The sequence below is a fragment of the Rhinichthys klamathensis genome, unplaced genomic scaffold (genome assembly GCF_029890125.1).
Source record: "Rhinichthys klamathensis goyatoka isolate OS25496 unplaced genomic scaffold, OSU_Roscu_1.1 h1tg000060l_1, whole genome shotgun sequence".
NCBI lineage: Eukaryota > Metazoa > Chordata > Actinopteri > Cypriniformes > Leuciscidae > Rhinichthys > Rhinichthys klamathensis.
The window spans coordinates 1,807,877-1,827,263 of NW_026606605.1; the positions used below are offsets into that span (position 1 = coordinate 1,807,877).

A 19,387-nucleotide genomic window follows, 5' to 3' on the forward strand; every position below is an offset into this window, starting at 1 on the left:
GGTTCAAAACAGTGGCTGCCGTGACGTCACTTTTGCGGGAAAAACACGCGTGGTGGGTTTGTTTTGATAATGATGTGAGGTCGCATAGGTGTGTCGTGGTTAATACACAAGTGGAAGTGTAGGGAATGGAGAATTGACATATTATTCATACAGATAGTTCTGTCATTGACAATATTTTTGCATTTAATCTTAAGTTATCTTTTATCTAACCAACACGCATAAATCAAAGTAAAACATTTCCACATTTAAAGGGATAGTTCACTCAAAAATGTAAGAATTGTCATCATTTACTCACCCTCATGTTTCCAAACCTGTATGAGTTTCTTTCTTCTGTTGAACACAAAAGAATATATGTTAAAGAATGTCAGTAATCAGACAGTTGATGGACCCCTATTGACTTCCATAGTATATATATTATTATTTTTTACTTTGGAAGTCAATGGAGTCCGTCAACTATTTGGTTACAGACATTCTTTCAAATATCTTCTTTTGTGTTCAACAGAAGAAAGAAACTTATACATGTCTGGAACAACATGAGGGTGAGTAAATGATGACAACATTTAAATTTCTAATTGTATGTACGTATTTAAATGTAAAACCTTTTTTTAATGCCCTGGTTTATAAGGTTCTGAACAACATCGGATGTTACCTGAGATTGTTAAGCATTAAATTCAGCCTCAGCTTTTTCAGTTTGACATTTGATTAGTTTATAGACAGATTCCTGTCTGTGTTTACGCAAGTTTGTACATCTTCAGCAATGCTGTATAGGTCCGAGATTATTTGAGTCATGATGACTTCAGAGGTCTAAATGAAATTGTAATGCATAATTTTGAATGAATAAACTAGAACTGAGTAAAAGTACAGGTTCAGTAATACTCCAGTGAGGTACAAATTCTCAAAACGTAATACTTAAGTATAGTAATGAATTATACATTTTCTACAGCATGCACTGGTTATTCTTAACACAGTCTGGTTGTTATAAAATGCTAATTTCTGTGCATGAATAGGGAATGTGTATTATTATGAGTCTGAATTTGTGTTTCTGTACTGCACTATTCCTGCGTAACAACAGCAGAGGGCGAGAGAGAGCCGTGTTGCAGGTGAGTTTTGATCTTGCATGGTTTTCATTGTAAATGGTCTTAAATATTTTCCAGTCACAGTCATTATTCAGTTATCAGAACATGACGTGTTCAGCAGGCCAGACGATACTAAAGAATCAAATTAAAACACTGTCATGCTTGCCAGGCTGCGGTTACAGAACTATTTCTAAAGAGTTTGGGCTCTTCCAAAGCTGATCGTGTCCAAATGGGAGATATTTAACACTACTGCCACTCTACAGGTGCGGCCGTCCGACAGAAGCCACTCCAAGAGCACGGTGTATTCCAGAAGGTTGCTCAGAGTAATCTCAGAGTCTACAGGCCTCTCTTGCATTGGCTAAGGTTGTGGTCACCATCAGGGACTGAACAATAATGGTGTGCATGGCAGGACAACAAGATGGAAGCCAAGAACATTTGCCAAAGGCCATGTGAATGAGCCAGAAGACTATGAAAAGAATGTTTTGTCAAAATGAGTCCGAAATAGAACTGAATGGCTTAAATGTGAAGTGTTAAATTTGACCAAAAAAAAAAGAACCTCCCAGCTAACAGGGAACTTCTTTCTCAGTACTTTGGCTATCGTTCTGGAAAGGTTCTCTTGAAGTTATGAACAAACAATCTTCCAGTAACATTAATAGAATGTTCGATCGATGTTATCTGGTCTTTAACCCCTTCAAACCCTGCTTACATTGTATAATATGAGTAATGCCTGGTCAGTAATTAGTCCCTGATCAACTTATCACAATGAAGATGTGACCCATAACTTAATCTGATTGAGCTTCAAAAAGACACAAAAAAAGACAGGCATGGCTAACCGATTAGACAGGAGGAGTAAACCCACTTTTGACCTAAATTATGCAAATGTATATTCAATTTGCACCTTATATAATCAGGTCTGAAGTGGTTAATAATGTTCTCAAAACATTAGCACAAAAACGCTATTTATACATTATTCATGGAATGTTTTTTTCTTCCTAATCTACTACTTACTTGTTTCAAAACGTTCAGAGAACATTCCAAAGTAACGTTCCCATAATGGTTGCAAAATGACAAAATGGAACATTTCCTTGGTGGACGGGATGTTTTTCTGAAAGAACCTTTTTGTAACTTAATAGGATCATTATCAGAACGTATTTCTGTTCACTGCTATGGTGCTTCGCCTCTTCTTGAGAAGACGTTTTGCCATCATTGTTGAAGCTGATCAAATATACAATGTTTTGTGTTTTGTTAAGGAATTTAATAAAGGACTGATCTCAGTGTGGTCAAATTTATGCAGGTTCACGGTTTTATATGTGTGTGCCGGCTTTAAGCTGTAATTGTTTGGCTAAAGCCTTGACTAAATAATAAGGTAAGGAATTTAGGATCACACACAGCTCTGTTATTGAAGGAAATAACATTAGAAGCTGTTCAGCCTGCATGCGCTGACCACAATCCTGCCATTTACTCACTAAAAAACAAACATACTTGCTAATTCACACTCACTATCTCTTTTTCCAGGATAAAAGCCTTTACAATTGAATGAATGTGAGTGTGTTTGTGGGTGGTGGTGGGCGAAAACACCCATTATGCTTTCACGTCACATATTGCCCAACAGCAGCTTCATCAAAGTTAATGTGTCCTGAGGTTGGCCCCAAGAATTTAGGACACAGGCACAGTTGGTTTTGTCCTGCTCGTTCTGAACTGACTTGCAGCCAGGCGCGCTATGGTGACAAGACGCACCAAAATGAAGGGTCCAGTCCCAGTAAAGAAAAAACGCATTTCACGGTGGCAAACTTTCTTCTGTGCCAATGAAGCACAGACTCCCCACGGCACTGGAACAGTCCCAGTGCTTAGAGCCTCTGTTCTCATGCGGTACTGCACAGGTTCTGAGTCATGACGTATTTACTGACAACGCCGTGCGAGTTTTCGCACGAGCGCACCAGCAGCGCGGTAATGTACTTCATGGTCAGATAAACCTCGCCTTGCATCTCTGTCACTGCGCCTATTAGTTCTTTTCTCTCGCCTATCGGAATCATCGGGCCTGTCCGCTTGGAGTGCGCAATTCAATTGGGATTTTTCACCTTTCCTGTCAGATTTGGAAAAGTTTTACCGTTTTCCATCCACTGTGTTCAGCCTGTGAGAATGAGGCGCGCCTGTCACCGAGAGCTCCTGCTTCTGCTGGGATACCTGGTTTACCTGACGCGCGCGGAAGGTGAGTTTCTCTCGACGATCTGGTTAGGGTCGTTTGTTTCACGCGCCTCTTCAATTCGCATTTAAGCGAGGTAATGAATGGACGCATGCGTGTGTCCAGCTTCCAAAAGGTTAGACAGTGGTGTGAGTGTGTTATATTTGTTTTTGGTGTGTGTTTAGATGCATGTTTGTGTGTGAAAGGGAGGGAAAAGCTGAAATTAGCTAAAGCCGCAACTAATTCCTCTAAATAACAATTTAGTCGAGGTCAATTACGTGACGCACATTGTTATTGTGTTCGTTCTATTTAAGTTGTTTAAAATACTTTAAAAATTCAGATTGACCGGAATAAATTCAAGTTATTTTTTTCAATGCAGTTTAAAGTTAAGAAACATCTATATTTTGTCTGGAGGCTCATTGAAAGGCTGACATCTTTGAGAAAAATTAAATGTTAATATGTAATACCTACGTATTATTTATTAAAATAATCACGTAAGCATTCGTTTGTTTTTGTTTTTTTAAAATATAAACAAAAGTCAGCTAAATTCAAAGTCAGTCTGGCCTGTCCAACATGCAAGAAGCTATTTTGTTTTCATGTGACAAAAAAACAAACAAAAAAACATAAATCAGATGCTTATGTCATTAGTGTATTTTAAGAAAAAAATCTCACTTTTTAATGAAAAATTTAGTTCAGGTCAAATGTAATAAACGTAAGAAAACTTGATATTTATGATTCCAAATTCATAATATTTGTAAAAAAGAAATAAAAACTAAGTGTTCATGCTGCCTTAATTTTTGGATTAGTCAAATTGAAATGAGAATTTGTACTAAGTGACAACTTGGATATTTGAGTTGACTCAACTTAAAATCTTAAGTCAACATGAACACTTTTTTAAGTTGAAACAACTTTTCTTTCTTTTTCTTTTTTTACAGTGTATTTATATACATCCAAACACAAAGCCTCCATCCTGCTTTGTCCCATTGTTTTGGAGTGAAAGATGCTCTTTGTAGTGTATGTTTCAAGTTTGTTTCCCGTTTTCTCACACAATATTCATGTTTGATGTTTGAAGAGGTAAAATCCTTCAACTAAAGATCTAATTCCCTTAATGAATTTCATGTTCATCCACCACGAACCCCTGATATCTTCACATCAGCATAACAGACTCATCAATATGACACTAATGAATTTGTAACAAACGATTGATAGATGACAGGTTGTTTGTGGTTGGGTCAGATTGATTAGTCAGACTTCTGAACATGACTCAGAATGGATTTACCTCACTGACACCAACCTGTTAACCGTAACTCTTCAAATGGACCCCAAATGATGATGTTAACTTTTGTGTATTTATGGAGGTATGAGATACTTGAATGCTTCTAAAAAAAAAACACTGCACGTTTGGTGATGTGATCATATAACCTCAGTTAAATTTTTATAGCATATATCTAATAACTCACAAAGACACTGAATCCGAGGCTGTGAAAGTTCAGAGAGTTTACACAGGAACTGACTCACTCAAACTGCTATTTTATTTCCTCTGTGTGAAACTGTGTCACACTAATGATGTAATGAAGTTTCCTTATGAGAGATTTGTTAGGATTTGCTTGTTTACATCATGTGTATATGTGTGTACAATATAGTCAGGGTGGGACTTGTGATAAAATGTGTGGATTTATGTGTGTACACACTTAAAAATAAAGGTTTCAAAAGTGTTTTTTGCAGCAGTGCAATAGAAGAACCATTTTTGGTTCCCCAGAGAGGCTTTCAGCAGACAATTTAACCAATTTTTCTTTAGAATATTTGAATAATCTAAAAAAAACATTTTTCCACAATAAAAAATATTTTGTTCATTGTAAAGATTCCACGGATGTTTACGATTCTTCATGGAATCATCCATTATTTTTCGTGACAAAAAGTTATGTCTGGCCTATAGGAAAATTGACATCTTCACCCATTATTTAAAATGTGTCATAGTGTCAAAATGAGTCAAATATTAATAACTGAATACGGTATGTTGTAGTCAATATATGCTTTTTCCTGTGAGCTTATAGTTTTTCTGTGCATTTTCTTTTTTGCATAGCAAAATAAAACCTGTAGCTGTAGTTTGCTAAATAATTTTGTCCGATAAATACTTTAACCAAGTTTAGTGTTTTGTTCTTCCCTCATATTTGATATATATATATATATATATATATATATATATATTCCTCATATTTTGATGGTTTAATCGAACTTGTATAGGGTAATTAAAAACAGATATGCCCTCCGGAGTCCGGACATCACTTTTGGCCACTACTATATGTGGATTCATTTTTAAACAGATTTTAAATCCTCTTCATGTTTACAGCATTTCTTTAACCCTCAGTTGTTATTGCTTTACATTGCCACAATGCCCAAAACAATATAACTCCCCTCTCTTGACCCTATTCAGGTTGTATCCTGCTCTTTAAAATTACCTTTTGACATACAAAGTTATTTGGTGGTGTAATTCATGTTATTCATACCTCCTTTGCTCTGGTTATATCCTTGAATTCTCAACATTTCTTGATGTCCTTCTCATTATTACACTGTAAAAAATAAAATGCCATTTTTACGGTAAAAAACCGGCTGCTGTGGTTGCCAGAACTTTACCGTCAAAAATATGGTACAGACGTTATTGGTTTTACAGATTTAACATAAAATTTACAGTAATCTGAAAGTATCTGAAATAATGTTAATTTACCAACCTATTTATGTATTAATATCTGTTTTGTACCATTGTAATACACTGAAAAACAACAATCATCACAACAGTGATGAAAGTCACATGATAAATCAAAGCTCATCACAAGCAGCTCTTCCACAAGAAAGTTAATACTAAAATAAAGAAGCTGTGTACAGTGTCATTCGCACAAACACTAACAGCATCATGGTAACACATGAAATTTAAAAAATGCAATAAACATTAATTTAACAACATTAAAATGTAACATAAAACTCTAATATACATAACTGATAAGAAAAGAACTAAGAAAAGTAAGAAGAAACAGTTATTTCAACAAAAATACATCAAATGTGAAGTGTCACACAGGGAATTGTGGGAATGTCAATTTACTTCTTTTTTTACTGTAAATTATACAATGAGTTGTTCTTTTTCACTTTCAAAAACTGTAAATTTAACGGTATTTTACAGTAAAATTACATTAAATGTACCGTTAGATCTATCACAGTTATTTACCATATATAGTAAGGAAACTTTCTGTTAACCAATTAACAGGTTTTCACTGTAGCATTTTTACCGTTAAAATCACGATCATTTTTTTACAGTGTACCCCTGTTTGAGGTAATGTATTCTCAAATGTGCATTCACACTATTTAAACTGGTTTGTTTGTACCAGTTTCTCCGTTAGGACGTGTATTCTTACTGGAGTTGGAGAGTTTCTCCAAAGCTGGACAGGAGGAAGGGTTCGAGGCAGCGACGCACGCCTGCATCGCTCACGGGGCCCGGGTGGCTTCAGGGGCCGACCTGCAGCACGCAGTGATGGAATGTGCTTTCTCAGCCTGCTCGCGTGGTTGGCTCTCCGGACCGAGCGTGGGGTAAGAACATTAATTATCTGAAGAACAGAGCTTATGCTGTATAGGTCAGAGTGCTGCATTGTTGGGGGTAATGCATTATAACGTCAGTTACATAATCAGATTACTTTTTTCAAGTAACTAAAGTTACACTCTTTTTGAACTAAATATCTGAGTTACTTTTTCAAATAAGTAACGCAAGTTACTTTGTTTTCCCATTTGTTGACTGACAGCTCTCCTGTCCCCATGTTGAGAGAAATCTGTGTGCATGTGTGAACATGGTTATTTTAGTTCTAGCCTAGACAGAGACACATTCAGTCTTCCTAAGAATTAATAAAAACAGTGCAGTGCAAACACAGAATATTACGTTAACCTGCAATAATTAAATGTGTTAAATAATACAAATATACTTTATGCACTTAATCTCACTTTATTAGCCAATGTCTTTGCTGCTGACCTTTCAATGATTCAATTCAAACATTCTAAGCAAAAATGACTAAATATCACATTTGTGTTTAATTTTTAGTTTTTGTTGCTTAAGTAAAAGTGTTGGGTTGCGTCTGAAATCGCATTCTCTCTTGAGTAGGTACTTATTTTGAATAAGTAATTACTTCACGACAGCTAAAAAAAGTATGTGCTCTGTATGAGTGTGTGGGTGGACGTATTACATTCGCCATGTTGTTACTGTCATGTGACCTACGGCGTCAGTTGTGTCGCTTCACTGTCATTCACAAATCCTCTCCCGTGGCCTCATGGGATAGTAAAATGTCCATCGTATGCACGCTTCAGAATCTCACCGGAAGTAGTAGGTCATTCAGGTACATTTTGCCGACTCTTTTATGAGTACTGTGAATTCAGACATCTTTTGTGACATATTGTTTTTCGCCTACTACTATATAGTAGGGAAGTATATGCGATTTCGGATGCAGTCTGTAATTTTCTTCTCATTCGTCCTATTATTCTGCGATCCAGAATGGCAGCACGTTTATTTGAGCTGTGCCATCTACTGTAGCAGAACTTTTATTTTTGTTATTAAAAACAAAGCAAGCAAGGCAAGCCCAGGTGAGAAAAAGTAACACAAAAGTAACGCAAAACATTACTTTCCATAACTAACACAATTAGTTACTTTTTTAGGGAGTAATGCAATATTGTAATCATTATATTTAAAAGTAACATTCACAAACTTTGAACGGGCATTGTGCTTTTTTTAGGCATGATAATGAGATATGTTGCTTGCGTATATATATGTGTTTTTGTGTGTGATTGCAAGACAGAGCGAATCCTACCTGTGAATTCAGCCAGAACATTCCCATTTACACCTCAGGGCCTGAGAGAAATGGACCTGAGCTGCTGCGAGGGAACATATCAGCACCTTCCATGTGTTCATTCTCTCTGCTGCTCCATTGCTGAGCCGTATTACTTTACCACTGAGCACAAATCCCAAAATAATTATCACATGAAAATGTGGTCCAAAACGACATATACAGTTGGCCCAAAAAAGTATAAGGACACCTAAGAAAAACATATCAAACAGATTGGCATCTGCCAAGTATTTGTATATATTACATTATATATTGTTAAAATAGATTATAATTTGGCAATTTGGTTTGATGTTATATTTTTATAATATTATTACATTACATTTGGTCAAGGGGTCACATTCCAATCATTTGGAGCAGTAAAAGCAGAACGACCATAAACAGTTTTCTTCAGGGATAATTAAAAGGATATGATTAGATGATCTGGTTGAATAACATGAGGTGGCAGCAACTCTTGAAGATATTTGAGTAACAAATAATAAAATAATACAAATAATAGGAATTTATAAATAAAAATACACCAGTGTATTTCCCGTCTAATATGTAATGACGTCCAATTTGAAAGGGAATACAGTTCTGTAAGGTTCATTAGTAATCAGTCTAATAGCTGCATGATAACACATCTAATATATTATACACTACACCATAGTCAAATAACGGTAAAATAGTGGTATATAGATATTTCTTGGCTGACATAGTGAACGTAGATCTATATTGATATAAGAAGCCAAGTCTAGATTTAACTTTCTTCTGAAGATTGATTATATGTGATCAGAAGATATTTGTATGAAGATACCACTTTGTTTTTATATAAAATATCTTTATTACACGGTTGGTTTCTTCTCTCTGAGCCACATTATCTTCATTTTTGTGCTATTCAAGCCTTATGTCATTAAAAGCTTCGTGAATACTACCCTACCCTAATCCTAACTTCATCATATGATGATCCTATAGAGTAAATAATAGTATAATCCGCGTATAGGTATATAGGTTTTCTCACTATAGATAGCCTGGGAAACACTATTAATATAAACTTAAAAACAGGGTTGAAGCCAACACAGAGCCTTGAGGAACCCCTTTGTTAATAGTCAAAAAGGCTCAGGTTGTTGTTTAATCTTTACATGTTGGGATCTACTAAATAGATAATTAGAGAACCAAGATAAAGGTAAATTAGATGCGCCAATATGGAGGTAAGGATAACAGAATAGAGCGATCAACTGTCTCAAAAGCTTTATACATTTATAAGAATTGATCCAAGAGTTGTTAAAACACATGAGGGAGCTGATGGAGGACGATAAACCCGCAACTGTTATTGAACTGGCAAAGTTCAAATTGATTTGGAATCGATTTAGATAACATTTTTGTGCATTGAAGATAATCCTTTACAAAAATAGCACAAAAAACCCCCACCACCACCTTTAGATGATCATACTTGATTATTATCAATGTTGAAAAGAGTTGTGCGGCTTCATATTTTTGTGAAAACATGTTTTGCGAAATAGATAGTTCAAAAGAACAAAATAAATGTGTATATATATATATGCGTGTGTGTGTGTGTATAACTATATTACGTTTAATTTCTGTTTACAAGAAAACAATGACTTAGGCTTAAGAAAAACAAGCTTAATTCAAGACATATTGTTTGTTCTAAGCTTTACACGTCTTTCTAATAGGTCTGGACTACAAAATTCAGAGCATTGTTATCAAGTATGAATTTATGCATGTTTGAGGCCTTTGTTGAAAATCACTTGCATCTGTGAGTTTCGGCAAAAGGAGTGGCCTTCCCTTCAGAACAACCTATAGATTACACAAGGATTTTTTGGATGTGACGCATACATTTCACGTAAATGACACACACATGGATATCTCTATGCAATCTAACCTCAAGACAATCTACCTCAGTTCAGCCGAGTCTTCATCACTAAACTTTGGCACAGGGTGTTTCCTAGTAACTTAACACTGTCCCAAGAGAGTCTAGTCTCATAAGGACTCAAGCAGTCTGGTTGTGGTTTGAGCCTCGCTCTGCACTCGCTCAGACATACCCACATGCTCATAATTCTGATTAAGACTTCACAGCTGAGTGTTAAAAGGTGAGGTAAGCAACTTACTTCCCTCACAAACATTTGGAGGAATGTCTCTAAAAGAATTGGGACAAAACAGACAGACATTCTTGGCTGTAGATAATATGCCCAGTATATTCAGAAACCTTGACTGAACTCTTAGAAATAAGGTTCTATTTAAGGTTCTTGACTCAATTTTAAAGAGCCCTTTATGCCAAAAAGGTTATATATAAGGAGAAATGTCTTAAATGATTGCATAATACCTTCATGTTTAACAGGTTATTTCCTTTCCTATTTTTTCCTTGTAATACAGTATGTTTATGAGCTGTTTAATTCAGAAAAGATTCATTTAAATTAAAGACAAAATTAATTAATTAAATTGCCCATATTATGCTATTTTAAAGGTTCCTAATTTTGTTTTCGAGTCTCCTACAACAGGTTTACATGCATCCAAGGTGAAAAACACTATTTTTCTCATAATATACATTGCACCTCATTTCTCAAAGAGTCTGAAAACGGTTTGTTCGAAGATTCAGTCTCTCCAAACCCCGCCTTTCTGAGAGCCTGCTCTGCTCTGATTGGTCAGACGACCCGGTCTGTTGTGATTGGTCGACCGCTTACAGCGTGTGTCGGAAACAAAGTGCCTATTACTATATCTGGATTTCAGCTCCAGAAGCTTCCTCAGTGCTTGACACACACCGTGATATGAATGATGGCTATACGAATGAGTGGATTTGCAGCAAAAACAGCGTCTTCTCGACACGTCGACAACGCGAACCAAACTCTTCCAGTCTCGGCTACTACAACTAGTGTTTGAGGGCGGGGCAAAGTAGACGTTATTCACCGGCAGCCAATTAATACTGGCATTATGCAAATTTGTTACATTGTTCCATAGGTTTGTGCAGGAAGTGGGACTCGTTTCAGGCAGTTCAGAATCGGTTGTTTCTTTTAGGAGAAAATAACTTTAATTGTCATGCAAAACTCTGGAGACCTTTTACATTCACAAACAACTATATTACACACTGCATGAAAGGTAATATCCGGGTAAAAAAAACTAATAGGAGCACTTTAAATCAATAAAATGATCCCATGACGGGAACCCATTAGGTTCTAAAGGTGAAGAGCCTGACAAGAACCTTTCTTTCTAAGAGTGACATCTTGAAGCCAAGTTTTATAAAATGGATGTGACCTATTGTAAAATGACCATAACTGCAAATGCCACATTCTATATTGACGTGACAGATCACTAATATTTCAGTCTTTCTGCTTCAAATTTTCATATTTAATTCATGCCGCTTCTTTGTAATTATTAGTGAATTTTATATGGAATTTATGAGTGAAAATTGTTTCAAAGTTAATCCTACTCCGTTTTTCTTTCTTTCTCACTGCATGTAATGCAGGGAACTTTTTAATGCCAAGGACCTCCAAATATTATGAGTCTCTCGGGGCTTATTGCTTTTTTTAATCACTTTTTTGACAGACACACTCAGAAAATGGTGGGAGACAAAAGCTTTGAAAACATGCACACATGATAGAAAACAGACCTGTGATGTGAATTTATACAAACACTGGAGACATTAGCAATGTGACGGGGATATACTGCAAAAGGTGTGTGTGTGTGTGTGTGTGTGTTTGTGTATGCAAGTTGAAAGTGCATGAGCTGCATATGTAAGCAGAATTGAACGGTGACATCATGTCTGTTGCCTTTATAAGGTAGAGAAAAAAAGAGAGAAAGAATTCTTCTAATTCACTTCCAACTTGCCAACGTGTGATTTCAGGACCACAGTGTGCAGCGGCGTCCCGGGGACTCAGAGGCCAGTTGACGTTCAGCTGGAGAATTTGACCGCCGACACTGAGAGACTGGGCGTGTTCTGTGTGAAAGATAGCGGTCAGTTTTAAATCACTGAAACTAAGAAACTGGAGAAGGGGGCTGTGTTTTTTCACTTATGAGAGATCACGAGGGAATATTTCATGTAGCACGTACCTAATTACTTTGGCCTGTTTCATATACTGCATGTGAAAGAACCAGAACAATAGCATGCGAGTAAAGGGGTTTTCAAACTTTTTATGACAAGGACCCCGAATGTGATGATCTGAGAGAGACTTCTAATACACCGATAATACACCACCGGTCAAAAGTTTTTTAACCCTCTGGGGTTCTTCGGACCAAATGGACCCGAAGAATTTAAATAAAAAAATGTGTAAAATCATAGCTTCATCGGAATGGTCCGAAATTTGGTGACTTTGTTGTTACTTGGTATATGAACACCCAAAAAACAGGATTTGAATAGTCTAAGTGGTTGTAAAAAAAATGGTCACACTCAGGGTCTTCGGGTCCAAATGGACCCGCATAGGAAATGAATGGGAAATTGACAAAAATGTGACAATACAGAGTTGTTTTGTGCGTACAATCAACAAATCAGCCACGATCCAGAAAAAAAGCACACAACAGTAAAGGGGTGAATCTATAAAACATCAAGAGTGCAAAACAGACACATCCACACACACACACACACACTTTTATACACAAACACACTAATAAATTCAGATTACATAAATATATTTTGAATTTTTAAAAAATCACAGCTTCATCGGGATGTTACGAAACTAGGTGACTTTTATGGTATTAGGTAAGTGAACAAACAAAAAATATTGAGGTCATGATCCAAGCATGCTAAGTGGTCGTCACACTTCTGCTCTTTGGTCAAAAATGACCCCCATAGGAAATGAATGGGAAATTGTCAGAGTTTTTTTTTTTGCATACAATCTACAAATCAGCCAGGATGCAGAAAAAAGGACTCAACAGTGAAGGGGTGAATCTCTAAAACATCAAGAGTGCAAAACAGACACACACACATACACACACACACACACACACACTGTATTATATATTTATAATAATCTGTATTATAAAGTAAAACTGGCACTTCAAATTACCATTTAAACCAAACAAACAAACAAAAAACAAGACAAAAATAGTCTTTGAGAATCTGTTAAAGAGTAAAAACAGTAATATTATGAAATATTTTTACAATTCAAAATAACTGTGTTCTATTTAAATATTTTTTTTAATGCAATTTATTTATTTGATGGCTAAGCTGAATTTTCAGCATCATTACTCCAGTCTTCAGTGTCTCATGCTGACAAGACAAGAAACATTTCTGATTATCATCAATGTTGAAAACAGTTGTGTACAATTTTTTTTTTACAGGATTCCTTGATTAATAGAAAGTTCAAAAGAACAGAATTTATCTGAAATAGAAAGCTTTTGTAAAAATATACACTATCGTTCAAAAGTTTGGAGTCAGTAAGATTTTTTTTTTTTAAAGAAATTGATACTTTTATGACAGCCAGGATGCATTAAATTGATCAAAAGTGAGAGTAAAGACATTTATAATGTTACAAAAGTATGTTTTGTAACATAAATGTTTAAATGTAAATAAATGTTTAACATAAATTCTTGCCTATTGTTTGAAAAAACTAAATAAATAAAGGTAAGAAACTAAATCTGACTTAATCCAGATCATTTTAGCACTTAGTTTACAAGTCAAGTCATCCTCATTTATATAGCGCTTTTAACAATGGATTGTTTCAAAGCAGCTTTACAGAGATAAACATATAATTTAAGGTAGCCTAACAGAGATTGTTTTGGCTTTATAGTGGTTCGTGAATAATGTTATTTCCAGCTAAAGTTAATTTTGATTGATTCACCTCCGTCGAAATGATCAGACTTTAAACGCGAACCTGTGATTAATGATTTACAGAAGAACTCCAGTAACTGTTTTATAAATTTATGACTGTTATTAGAGGGATTTTTCAATATAGTGACCCTTAAATGACTTTCTACTCTTTCTGTATGCACTATTGTCTGTATCTAGCTGCAGTTGCAGAAATGCTGTCAGTGTGAAAGCACAACGTGAGCCTGATAATTCAGTGTGCAGTGTGAATTCATCCTTTTCTCTTTATGAACTCTTTCATGTGTCTGCCCCTGTTCCACTTCCCCTTCTTCCATCAGATGCTCCATGTGGGCAGCCACCTTCGTTCCCACACTCACATCTGCAGGGGATGACTGGGCTGGATCTGGGCGATGAACTCCTGTACGCCTGTGACGCAGGACACAAACTGCCCGATGGAGAAACAGCCTTCAGTCTGGTCTGTGACAGCTGTGGAGATTGGTACGGCCTGGTCCACCGCTGCGTCAAAGGTGAGCACTGGTGAGATTTAAGAACTAAAAGAGCCGAGCCGAACATGAGAAAGAGACTCCAAGATGCTCAATTCTAGAGGTTCAAAGGGTTTATTTGGCTTTCGGGTGTAGCTGCGTATAGTCTTCAGTATGTTTTATTTATTGCAGATGATCCTGAAGGCCACATCGACTATGAGGAAAAGTTCACAGATGGCCATCTCCTGCACGAGCATCATATTTCCTTGATTCCTGGAGGAACGCAGTCCACTGATCGTGAAGTAGAAGAATCAACTCCTGAACCTGAGCATGAACGGACAGTTGTGTCAGAGGAGGAGGAGAATGATGAAGATTCAACAGTATCAGTCACTGAACCTCCAGTGTCTCAGCTCAGTCAGAAACACATGTTCTGGTTTCCTTCAGAGGCCTTCCAGGAAGAGAAGGAGCATCCGGGTATCACTACGGATTCCTCCTCTGTTAAAAGCCCCAGTGAAGACGAGAATCACATGAAGGTCAAAACATCCGACAGCCAATCTGATCCCGACACGATCGCAGAGGAACGCGACCGTCCGACTGATCGTCCCACCCATGAACCAGCCAGTCCCAGTGCCGGCGGCACGGATGAATCCTGGCTAGATGGATATCCCATAACTCTGGATGAAGATAAAGCTGGAGGCGAGTCCACAGGGGAGGCGGGACCAGAACAGGGGATTGAGACATCAAGCGTGACTGGACACTCAGAAGTGGAGGAGTTTGAGGATGGAGCCAAAAATCCTGTGGAAGAAGAGACCGGAGGTTTGATTTACAGTCCTGAAGAAGAAGAAGAAGATGGAGAAATTAAAAATCCTAAGGACAAGATCCACAGGAAAGGAGACGGGGAGGAGCTTGGCAAAGGGACAACCAGACTTGAGAAGGAAGAGTCTGTTGTAACACATTATGAGGAAACGTCTGAAGGACTTGCAGAAGATGACGTGGAGAGACCAGAGGAAACAGACTCTGATGGATCCAAAACATTGGGGTTTGATGGTGTTACTGACAGTCCAAATGGTGTGGAGATGAAAACCAACACCATCATTACTCAGATCACACCCAGTCCAGATGATATTGCTCTCCACAAGTCGTACACACCGGCTTCCGCTCCTGAAAATGTGAGCACCAGTCAAAGGGGTTTGGACCCGGAGAACGCGTCCACGCCGGCGGGGATGGTCAGTCTGGATGATGAAATTACCAGCATTCCCACACCCGTCATTAAGGATCCATGGGAAACCATTGATAATAGCCACTTACTGGAGCACATCCCTGGTCATGTCCCGACTGAAATCCCTGAAAACCGTAGCGTGATGGAACGAGGTGGAGACCCCAGCCTGGAGCAGCAGGAGCGTGCAGGGGAGGGTGTGTGTGCTGAAGACCCCTGTCCCGGGTCAGGCCACGGGCCGATGATCGCAGCCATCATCATCGGGGTGGCGGCCGCAGTGGTCGGGGTGGTTTTAGGGGTGTGGTGTTATAAGAAGAGGCAACTAAAGAGCTCGCACTACCAGCTCAATGGAACTAACAGGCAAACGCAGTGCATTGAGTTACAGCAGACTGTGTGAGATCCACAGATCCTCATCAAGACACACAGCTTACACACACATCCATACAAAACCATTCATGTGTGGACATCACAGTCTACGTACACTAGAATTGAAAAATTGGCTCTCTTTTAATTCATAAATGTGAATCTATCTATCTATCTATCTATCTATCTATCTATCTATCTATCTATCTATCTATCTATCTATCTATCTATCTATCTATCTATCTATCTATCTATATCCATCCATGATCTATCTATCTATCTATCTATCTATCTATCTATCTATCTATCTATCTATCTATCTATCTATCTATCTATCTCCATCCATGATCTATCTATCTATCTATCTATCTATCTATCTATCTATCTATCTATCTATCTATCTATCATCTATCTATCATCTATCTATCATCTATCTATCTATCATCTATCTATCTGTCATTCTATCCATCCACCCATCCATCGTTCATTAATACGTTCATTCTATCAAACAAAGCTTTCAGTGTTGACAACTTTGCTTTTCATCATTTTGTAGCAAAAATACAGTTATATGAAGTTTGAATTTCAGTTCACTTAAATTTGCCTCAAATTCAAGAATTGCATTCCAATTCAAAACAAATTCTCAATTCAAGTCTGAATGACACACAACACAACAGAGAGAGTGTGTCTGTGTTCAACACTGCTTTACTACACAAAGTCTGTTGGATAGGATTGTTTAGTGCTTATTTTTGGTAGTATTTCTGTTTTGCCATGTTTTTTTTTTTCTTCTTTATATTTTCCTTGTATTGTGGATAATTGATGTGTCATGAATCTGATGTCCTCTCTTACTTCGGACGGACTGTATTGGACTGCGGGTCGGTGCATGTGTGTGCGTGGTGCCCGTCTGTCCTTGTTAACAGATCTGTATGTGATTATAGCTTTGTCCATTAGTGAGTGAGCGTGTGTGAAAGAATCATTGTGACTTTAGCCTATTTTAGTGTGTGTGTGAGAGAGAGAGAGAAAAAGGAAAGGAAAGAAAGAGAGCAGTCAGTCAAAAGAGAGTGTGGTTGAACTTAGCATTCTGTGCGCGCTATTGAAAGTGTCCAGCTCACAGACAGGTGAGACATTCTGCTCAGAGAAACTGAGGGGCGATTCTGATTGGCTCAGAATAAATAGAATTCTTCCCTAAATTTAGAATACAATAAGCATTTGTTCATTTTTAAACTTTTTCCTATAAATAAGTGAGTTTCTTGGGGTTGAGCTCAGATAGATTCACTCTCACAGACAGGTGAGAGAGAGGAACTGATGGCGGATTCTGATTGGCTGTCAACACATTAACAGCTTGCTGAGTTTCAGTTTCTTTCAGTTATGTAGAGCTATAAAAGTTATATTATAGCAGACTATTTTATATGTACAATTTCCCAAATGTCTCATTGATGGTCAGTGCAAACCTTTCTGGCCATGTTTTACAAGATCTTAAGTCATTTATTATCTCCAGCTACGTTTATGAGGCATATTTATATCACGTGTATTATAAATGTAAAAACTTTATTTTAGAACTAGTTAATTAAAACAAAACAAACACAAATCAGATACAGTAACTTTTTATTTGAGTTGTCTTACTGAAGTCAAACCTATATATAGTAAGCTGTATGCTATTTTTCCTTTTGCCAGTTCTCTTTTAGATAATAATAATAGTTAATAAAGTGTAGTAAAGCCATTTATTTCTAGGTGTTGTTAGAGCAAGGGTTGCGGGGTTTTTTTTTACGTTGTTTGATTTGATTATAATTGGAGTAAATCTTTATTTGAACTTTGCAGGGTCATTTGCAAGTATCTGTTAAAGATCGGCTGACGAAATTAACATTATCTAACTGTTTGGGTATTTTTGAATGTTGATTGTTACTTTTTTAAAATTTCCTTTCAGCTGATGTTAGCTATTATTGTAGAATATACCCTGTGTATATGACACTGTTCAGTAAATCTAGTACGATCTTTACATTTAGTCATTTAGCGGACGCTTTTATCCAAAGATACTTACAAATGATGAACATCACAGCAATTTCTCATACAAGGGCCAAAAACACTTCCAAAATGGTGATACCCCTCTCATCTCTTTTCCAGTCTTAATGCCGAGTGTAAAAACAGCTCAGTTTTAGACCAGGAGAAGCAGTTGCAGTTGGCTATACCGTGCTGGTTTTTACTTTTAGTTATATTTAAATCTATACGGTGGAGAAAAACCTGAACTGCTTACCAGATTCATGGGGTAAATGCGGCCATTGGAACTATTTTATTTGCTCTGATGTTGTTTTCGTAAAGTGTTTTATTATTGTGATATGGAGCTGTGAGATTTGTTCTGTTAATCTGTGATCATTTCAATTCCATTTCAAGCTAAAACGGCTTGGTAACATTACACTGTAACCATTAGATGTGACATGAGGGTATCAGACTAAACATAGCTGTGGAAAACTAACTGAACATTAACCAATAAATTACTTTGGGGGGAAATGTCCGCTTTAGTGTTCCTTGGTGTCAGTATTGCTGTGGGAGCTTAAAAAACATTTCCTTCCTAAAATAAGACTGCAAACATTTGCATAGTGTTGCCAGGAGTCTCTGTATGTGTGTAAGAGCAGAAAATACCACAAAAGAGATTGTTTTTAGACAATGAAACACTCAGAAACACTCCTGCATTCAAACACTTACACAGCGGGAGAACAGAGACTTGTTTAAATGTGTTTGAACATGGAGTATCTGTGCAGTTTATCACACCATAGTAGGAAAAACCCACAGAGAAAAGAAAAGAAAGGGTGGGGGATGAGGAACGAGAGATGTGGAGCAAGGCTGGATTAAAAATGACCGTCCACATGCACTATTAAAACCCAGTGTTTAGTCTTTTGCTATTAAATCTAGTCTGAATGTTTACGACTCTTAAGGGAAGGCATTACTGGTTCAGCCTTTCCAAACAGACAAGTTCGTTTGATTTTCTTCTACACAACACCATTTTACACATATTTTGAAAAAAAAAAAGCCAAGTGAATATTTGAGAAGATATCAACTACATATTAGTGTTAACATTTGGTACAGACTGTGTGAGGCTTGGCATAACCAAAAAAGTGCTAAACTCAAGAGCTTAAAGGGATAGTTCACTTTGAAATACATTTTTGATATGTTTTAGCTTACCTCAAGGGCATCCAAGATGTAGGTGTCTTTGTTTCCGCAGTAGTTTCAATTTGATATTTTTAGGTCAAACCGTTCTTGTCTGTCAGTCATATAATGCAGGTATATGGGGTCCACCTCAAAGAGCATGCACAGAGAAGTCCAAATTAAACATGATTTAATGACTCGTAAATGTAAGTACACATTGATGGCCTAAGACACGAAACGAGCGGTTTGTGTGAGAAAACGAACAGTATTTATATCGTTTATACCTCTTGTAAACACAGCCACGTCCAAGTGATCTGAG

General features: G+C 37.1%; 1 protein-coding gene across 1 annotated transcript; it reads left to right on the plus strand.

The window, feature by feature from the left end:
• Nucleotides 1-2,741: 2,741 nt before the first annotated feature.
• On the plus strand, nt 2,742-16,187 carry susd5 (sushi domain containing 5). Its single transcript, XM_056249602.1, has 5 exons — nt 2,742-3,285; nt 6,639-6,837; nt 11,971-12,080; nt 14,208-14,396; nt 14,544-16,187. Exons 1-5 carry the CDS (start codon nt 3,216-3,218, stop codon nt 15,962-15,964), a joined length of 1,989 nt encoding a protein of 662 aa, XP_056105577.1. The 5' UTR covers nt 2,742-3,215; the 3' UTR covers nt 15,965-16,187.
• The last annotated feature ends 3,200 nt before the right edge of the window (nt 16,188-19,387 follow it).

What these genes read in the sequence shown, in the direction of transcription:
- susd5 (XM_056249602.1), top strand. Translation starts at nt 3,216, where the DNA reads ATGAGGCGCGCCTGTCACCGAGAGCTCCTGCTTCTGCTGGGATACCTG. An exon ending in TTACCTGACGCGCGCGGAAG is followed by an intron (nt 3,286 to 6,638) that starts GTGAGTTTCTCT and finishes TGTTTGTACCAG; the next exon opens with TTTCTCCGTTAGGACGTGTA. An exon ending in GTTCTGTGTGAAAGATAGCG is followed by an intron (nt 12,081 to 14,207) that starts GTCAGTTTTAAA and finishes TTCTTCCATCAG; the next exon opens with ATGCTCCATGTGGGCAGCCA.